The sequence below is a fragment of the Myotis davidii genome, unplaced genomic scaffold, assembly GCF_000327345.1.
Source record: "Myotis davidii unplaced genomic scaffold, ASM32734v1 scaffold803, whole genome shotgun sequence".
Classification (NCBI taxonomy): Eukaryota; Metazoa; Chordata; class Mammalia; order Chiroptera; family Vespertilionidae; genus Myotis; species Myotis davidii.
In genome coordinates, this window is record NW_006295567.1 from 442,119 (window position 1) to 449,581 (window position 7,463).

General features: G+C 53.7%; 1 protein-coding gene across 1 annotated transcript in view; it reads left to right on the top strand.

Moving 5' to 3' along the window:
- CCDC64 (coiled-coil domain containing 64) overlaps positions 1 to 7,463 on the top strand; it is a gene marked incomplete at its 5' end in the record, with an annotated part of 83,263 nt that overhangs the window by 71,466 nt on the left and 4,334 nt on the right. Inside the window, 2 exons of the mRNA XM_015568154.1 lie at positions 703 to 833; positions 5,651 to 5,771. Coding sequence (XP_015423640.1) covers positions 703 to 833; positions 5,651 to 5,771 — 252 coding nt within the window. The remainder of the gene's footprint in view (positions 1 to 702; positions 834 to 5,650; positions 5,772 to 7,463) is intronic.

Consider the following 7,463-nt stretch of genomic DNA (forward strand, 5'->3'; position numbering starts at 1 on the left):
TAGCCAGAAAAATCTCAGCTGTCCACTCACTGCACAGCATGCTGGGATTAAGCATCATCGAGTCAGGCTCCGAGGTGCTTGGACGCTGGGACATGCTTCCTGCCGTCACCGAGCTCGGTGTGCCGGGGTCACCATGGTGCGTGCGGTGCGCCGTGCCAGCAAGGGGGTCCCAGCAGAGGACGGGCTGTGGTGTCCTCTGAGGCACAGGGCACGGAAGGGTGGCAGGTGTGCAGGGAAAGGTGACAACATCGCTTAGGTGTGTGAGCTGCATGTGCTGTGACCGGGGGGCAGCGTGAAGGTGGAGGCGCCAGGCCGGGCCGAGTCTGCCGCAGGGATGGGACCAGGTCCCGGACTCTCAGCAGCCAGGTCCTGTGGGTGGCAGAGCTCCTTGGTGTGTTTCAGAGCCTGGTGCACGTGTGGCCTCCTCTGTTCGTTCCTGGGGTTGCCTTGGAATAAAGGAGGAGGTGCGGTGGGCCGTGTAGTGGGGGATCTGCCCCCACGGCTGCAGTCCGGGGCCGTGGACCCCTTCCTAGGCTGTGGCATCCTTTCTCCAAGAGAGAGGGGCCTCCCGCGGGCAGCTACCAGCCTGCACGGCACACGGGCCCCGCGCCTGCCTGGAGTTTCCCGTCCTCTCTACCTCTTGGAGGGAGACCCCAGCCAGCAGCGGCGGCCTCGTCACGCTCCCCCTTGGCTTTCCTGCAGGTTACTCTGCTGAGTGTGGAGATGACGGCCCTCAAGGAGGAGAGAGACCGGCTCAGAGTGACGTCCGAGGACAAGGAGCCGAAGGAGCAGCTTCAGAAAGCCGTCCGGGACCGGGACGAGGCCATTGCCAAGTGAGTGAGCGGCTCCTTTCCCTCCAGGGTCATCACAAGGAGCCTGCTGTGCGCTCCGGGCCAAGGTTACATCCTCAGAGGAATAGAAAAGTGAAAGAGCGTTTCCCTGCTACCCACCCTCCCCCCACACCCGTTCTTCTCTCCAGGCAGACGCTGCTGAACGCTGGGTGGGCATGGCCTGCAGACCTCTCTCCTGCTCGTGTGCAGGCCTGTGTGCCATGTAGTTGCCGTGGGCTTTTGAGCATCAATGGATGATGCTCTGCATGTGTTGTTTTCCCCCCACTTACGTCTGAGAGAGCCTTCCAATTTCATTATAAACGCACTAGAGGCCTGGGACACAGAATCGTGCACCGGTGGGGTCCCTCAGCCTGGCCTGCGCCCTCTCACAATCTGGGACCCCTTGGGGGATGGAGGCCCAGTGCACCGATTCGGCCCGATCCCCGCAGGCCAGGCCGAGGGACCCCACGTGCACCAGGCCTCTAGTATGCATATAAGATCTTTGGTTAATCCAGTGGTTCTCAACCTGTGGGTCACGACCCCTTTGGCGGTCGAACGACCCCTTCACAGGGGTCGCCTAAGACCATCCTGCATATCAGATATTTCAATGACGATTCATAACAGTAGCAACATGACAGTTAGGAAGCAGCAACGAAAATAATTTTATGGTTGGGTCACCACATGAGGAGCTGTATTTAAAGGGCCAGAAGGTTGAGAACCACTGGGTTAATCTCTTCCCGTCCTCCGCCCTCCTCCCTTCCCTCTGAGGTTCATCAGTCTGTTCCATGTGTCCATGCCTGTGCATTGAGTGTCTGCCCCTAGTGGTCAGTGCGCATCATAGCTACCTGTTGAGCAGCTGGACAGTCGCTTAGGCTTTTATATATATAGATATCTACCTGGACATTATTTTGGGGTGGGTTTTTTTAACTTTTATTATGGACATTTTCAAGCATACACAGAAGTGGAAAACAAGCTGGATCCCTTCTTACCCATCTCTCAGCGTCAGCACTGACCAGCATGTGGCTAGTGTCTGACATCCCCACCCTCACCCACCTCCCCGCTAGAGGTGTTGAAAATCACAGCACATCCTGTCCACTCTCTATAAACACTTCAGTGTGGATCTCTGCCAGAAAAAGGCACTTTCTGTAAAACACAACCCACAGTGCAGTTATCGCACTTGAAAAAAGTTATAGTAATTCCTTTTTTTCTAAAATATATATTTTATTGATTTTTTACAGAGAGGAAGGGAGAGGGATAGAGAGTTAGAAACATCGATCAGCTGCCTCCTGCATATCCCCCACTGGGGATGTGCCCGCAACCAAGGCACATGCCCTCAACCGGAATCGAACCTGGGACCCCTCAGTCCGCAGGCTGATGCTCTATCCACTGAGCCAAACCGGTTAGGGCTATAGTAATTTCTTATGTCATCTAGTATCCAGGGTTCAGATCTTCCCAGTTGTCCCATAAATCTTTTTGTAATTAATTAGACTCAGACTCCAAAGACTCCATTTACTTGCTATGTCCCCAAAGTCTTCCTTCCATTTTTTTAAATATATTTTATTAATTTTTTACGGAGAGGAAGGGAGAGAGAAAGAGAGTTAGAAACATCGATGAGAGAGAAACATCAATCAGCTGCCTCCTGCACACCTCCTACTAGGGATGTGCCCGCAACCCAGGTACATGCCCTTAACCGGAATCGAACCTGGGACCTTTTAGTCCGCAGGCCGACGCTCTATCCACTGAGCCAAACCGGTTTCGGCCCTTCCATTTTTTAAATATTGCATTTATTCATTGAAGAAAGTGGGTTGTTTACATTCTGACTGTGATTGCATCCCCAGAGTGTCATTGAACATTTTTCTCTGTCTGCTGTATATCCAGGAAACTGTGTAACTTTTTAATGTGTGTTTTTCTGAGCTGAGAAGAAAAGTATAAATGCATTCTCTTACATTCAAAAAATTTGGAAGTACATAAGCAAAACACATATTTCCCTATTCCTCATCTTGTGTTAAATTGTTGTTAATCCTCACCCGAGGATATTTTTCCATTGATTTTTTTTTTTTTTTTAAGAGAGAGAGGGGCCCTAACTGGTTTGGTTCAGTGGATAGAGTGTCGGCCTGCAGACTCGTGGGTTCCAGGTTCAATTCTGGTCAAGGGCATGTGCCTGGGTTGCAGGCCTGATCCTCATTAGGGGATGTGCAGGAGGCACCCTCTCCCTTCCTCTCTGTAAAAAATCAATAAAATGTTTTTTTTTTTTTAAAAGTGGAAGGGATGGGGAGAGACAGAAAGAAGCATCAATGTGAAAGAAACATACCAATTGGTTGCCTCCTGCACATGATGCCTCAATCAGGGCCAGGGATTGAGTTTGCAACCGAGGTACATGCCCTTGACCTGAATAGCATCTGGGACCCTTCAATAGCATCTGGAGCGAGGACCAACGCTCTATCCACTGAGCCATACCAGCTAAGGCCTAAATTATTTCTTTATCATGCACTCAGTCTATACCCTATTCACTGAGTGGAAGGAGATACAAAGTTCTAAAATTGTATCTGCTTTTAGAGTGTTTGCGACACATTAATAACATTTGTGCATCACACTGCTGTTTGCAAAACACTTTTATCCTTTAATGCTCCCAGCCACAGCAAGGGGTAGAAAATTTTAATCCCAGTTTTACACATGAGAACAGATTCTTTCCCCAGGATCACAGCCCAGTGGTGATCATGGGCCTCCACCTCAGGCCTCCGACTCTTGTCCCCACATCCTTTCCCCTTATCATGTGGCTGTTTGTCAGGAACTAAAAGGAGCTCATTTGAAACAGATTGTAAATATGCCTTTTAAGAAAATAATAGGATACCTTTTAATTTCTGACTTTAAAATTCACTACACCTTTCCCCTTCTCACTTCCTCCCCCACTCCTCCCTACCTTTCTGTTGTCTTCATTCCTTTTCATCATTCCTAGTTTTACCTTTGGGTCTCTCTCTATCTGGTCAGAACCCCATATCAGTTCATTTAGGAATTTTACACTCAGTGAGGCTCACAAACCTATATGTTGACCAATGAACTTTCAGAAAGAGTCTGGAGGTTTTGGCTAAAAATACATGATAGTATTCAAGGGTGTTCAAGTTTGTAGGTTGGGAGCCCAGCGGGGCAGAAGCCCACGAAGGGTTGCAGAGAAGAAAGGAGAGTGGAGAGGTCTTCAAGTCCCGCACTCAGCCCGGGGATTGGCCCAGGAGTTACCAGGCCGAGGTCAGGTTGTCTGGAGGCACCCTCTGCTCCTGGGCTGCCAGAATCCTGCGGTTCCCTAATGTGATCTCCTCACTAAACACAGACAAACGCGAGGGCTAGCAATCCGGCTTATAAAAACAAAAAGGAGTCCGTTGCTAGTGTTTTTATTTAAATGAGGAATCCTGGCCTCTGAAATAATTCCTTTTAATATCTTTGGTTGCTGTTTGCGTTAGTGGTTTCTGCAGTTTTGCTTTCTGGCTTGGGGCTTCTCGTGAATGACAAGCACTGAGATCCCCAGTGTGCAGTCTGAGGCCGGGGAGGCGGTGGGGAGGCGCGCCCTGCTTCAGGCGCCGGGGGAAGAAGACCCCTCCTCCGAGCTCGGCCTCGCCCTCCGCCCGCAGCGTTAGTCAGCACTTTCCGGGTCTCCAGGTTGCTCGTGGCGCCACCTGCCGGGAGACGCCCGGGAACTCCAGAGGCGGCAGCGGGGTGGGGCGCTGGGATCCTCTCCGACAGGCTGGGCGTCCGTGGCAACCGGCTCCACGGAGGAGTTCCGCTGTTCGCCACTGGCCAATAGCAGCGGGCGTGACGGGTGACGTGGCGGCTGGGGTGTCTGAGACGCCGGCGCTCATTGGACAGGCTCCGCTCTGGTCCCTGCAGCCGCATTGCGGGCGGCAACCGCAGCGGTTGTCTGGTCGCTGGCCCTGTACGAGGAGGACACTTTTGCGAGTCTTCGTAGTGTCGAATGCAAAAGGGATGAAGTCAAGGACTAAGTGATGCTCATTTTGGCAGCGAGGCAACCAGTGCCGCCTCTGCAGACGCGGCCCGTTAGTCTGCATTTTTATGCCCATTCCTCCACCCCCCACCCCCATTATTATTTTGCATTGAGCTGGAACTTAGCGGTGTTGGGCAAGGTTTACGAAGTAGTGTGTGTAAACATTTCAGAATGTGAAAATGCCAAAGTGTGTGTGTGAGCACTTCCCCATCAATGATCATCATCCAGAGATAACAAAGTAGACATTTTTGCCGGTGACCTTGTATACACACAGGCACTTCTTTTCCGAAGCACGTATATCTGACCTTGTTTTCTGGTGCTTTCCGCCCCCAGGTCCAAACACATGGTGAGTAATCTACCACCAGGCCCCTCGTTGTTGGCTCCTGTGACTAGCTGAGCTGTGGTCATCACCCACTCTGTGGCCACCTTTGCACATGTATCTCTTAGATCCCTGAACGGGAGTATTGCCGGTGAAAAGGGGGGACCAGGAGGGCAAGGTCCCCACCTCTCACAGAGTCTGCCTTTTGGGAGAAGGATTAGCAGCTCCCTAGTGAGGCCTCGGGGGTCTAGTCCCGATTCAAGCACCATCCTCTTAACCACTTCTTGTCTGTGAGTGTGGGTGACAGATAATCCTCCCCAGGCTGCTTAGAAAAATGGAGGACAGTCTGTGAAAGCATGCTGCAAACTGTCCAGCCTTCCAGAGTAACACCATGGTTACTGTTACTGTTTGTTACGAGTTTAGGGTCAGAGCCGTTTCCTCCTCCGGTGGTAAAGAACCGGCCCCTCTGGCACGAGGTGTCCATGCTCACGGCTTGTCTGTTTCCAGGAAGAACGCTGTGGAGCTAGAACTCGCCAAGTGCAAGATGGACATGATGTCTCTGAACAGCCAGCTGCTGGATGCCATTCAGCAGAAACTGAACCTCTCCCAGCAGCTCGAGGCTTGGCAGGTAAGGGCGGGGAAGGAGACTCCGGAGGGGTCTGAACGCAGGCAGCGTGTGCGGAGGAGGGTTTGGTACCGGAGGGTCCGGTGTGCATGGGTGAGCAGTAGCCCTGGCTCACCTGTGGAGGTCAGAGTCCTGCTTCCCCGTCCCCGGGAGGATGGCTGGGGATGCTCTCACCAGCTGCTGTGGTGGAGGGCCCAGGAAGCCTGTATGACTGAACGAAAGCAGAGCCGGGTGTAGCTCAGCAGCCCTGAGGTCGCTGCAGCTGCTGCCCTTCCTTTCCCCAAGGCCAGCTTCTTTTTGCGGAAGAGGCCATCCTGGTGCGAGCCGGGGACAGAGCCAGTGCGTCCCTCTGGGGCCGCTGCTTTCAGAGCCAGCAGCCCACCCCTCAGGCCTGACGCGCTCTCCTCTGAGCCAGGGCTGCCCTGGCTCTTGTTAACGAGGCCGCAGTACCGTTCAGTTCAGGATGTGGGTGTGACCACTCCTTGGACACCTGTGGCTCCAGGCGAGCCCGCCGTGGAGGGGCCTGGACTGCTGCGGCAGGGCCCTGAGCTGTGACCCTCCCTCCACGCCCAGAGCGGGTCCCGGGCTTACGTCCTGTTCTTTTCTCTTCTCTCCTGGCTACAGTTTGCTTCCTCAGGGCTTTTTACTATCTGGCTCCTTTGGTTTCTGATCTAGTGGCCTTTCTCAGTTCCCGTATCAACAGCTTTAGTTGTACACCCCTCCTGCCTTTGAGGTGAGATTGCACTCTCATCCCATCTACCCTTACCCCCCTTCCATGCAAGTCCCGTCCCTGTCGCACCTCGTGGCCCACCGCGTCTGCGTGCTGGAGTCCGGCATCATGTCTGTACTGTGCGCCCTGCCATCGCGCCCCAGCCCCTCCCGTCATCACCATGCCGTGAATTGGGCAGCATGTGCCCGGTACCGACAGGCTGAGCCTGGTTTCTTGGTAGCACCTCCTCCTAATTGGGGTCACTTTGCTCACAGAGGTAACGGCAGGTGTGGGATTATGAGCAGTTTATTTATGTGCGCGCGTGAGTGTGTGTGTGTGTGTGTGTGTGTGTGGTTGGGGGTCACCACATGAGGAGCTGTGTGAAAGGGTCGCCGCGTTAGGAAGGTGGAGAACCGCTGCTCTAAAGTGAGATAAGCATGAAAATGCGGTATGCGCTGTGCCTGCACCAACGGGCTGCTTTGAAAGGGCTCCTTCCTGCAGGACGCTCTGCGGTTCCTGCTGTTGCATTTAACCACGTAGGTCCTGTTGAGCGCGGCCGGCCTACGTGCAGGCACTGCTGGGGGTTAGAACGGGGACTGGGCTGCAGCTAGGGAGCCTGTCTCCTATTTCTGGGAGGAGGAGGGTGCAGGGAGGACGAGGAGTATGCCGCCAGTCGGATGGAAGGAGAGGTGGGAGGGAGAACAGGATGTGGCCAAAGTAGAGAAAAAGAGCTCCTCACCCGCCCAGCAGCCGCCTGGTGATGGCTAAGAAGTCTTTGCTTCACACCGAAACCTGCAGACATTGGCGTGACTTCGCTGGTGAGAGCTGGGTGAGAGTGTAGATGGACAAGCTGCTCAGGAGGGGCCAGCAGCACACTTCTGCGCTCCTCCAGTGAGCGGCTGCCTGCCCTTGGCAACCCTAGCCCAAGGCTCAGACTTTTGCCAGGACATCCCAGGGCCCGCAGGGTTCAAGATGCTTATGCTTCC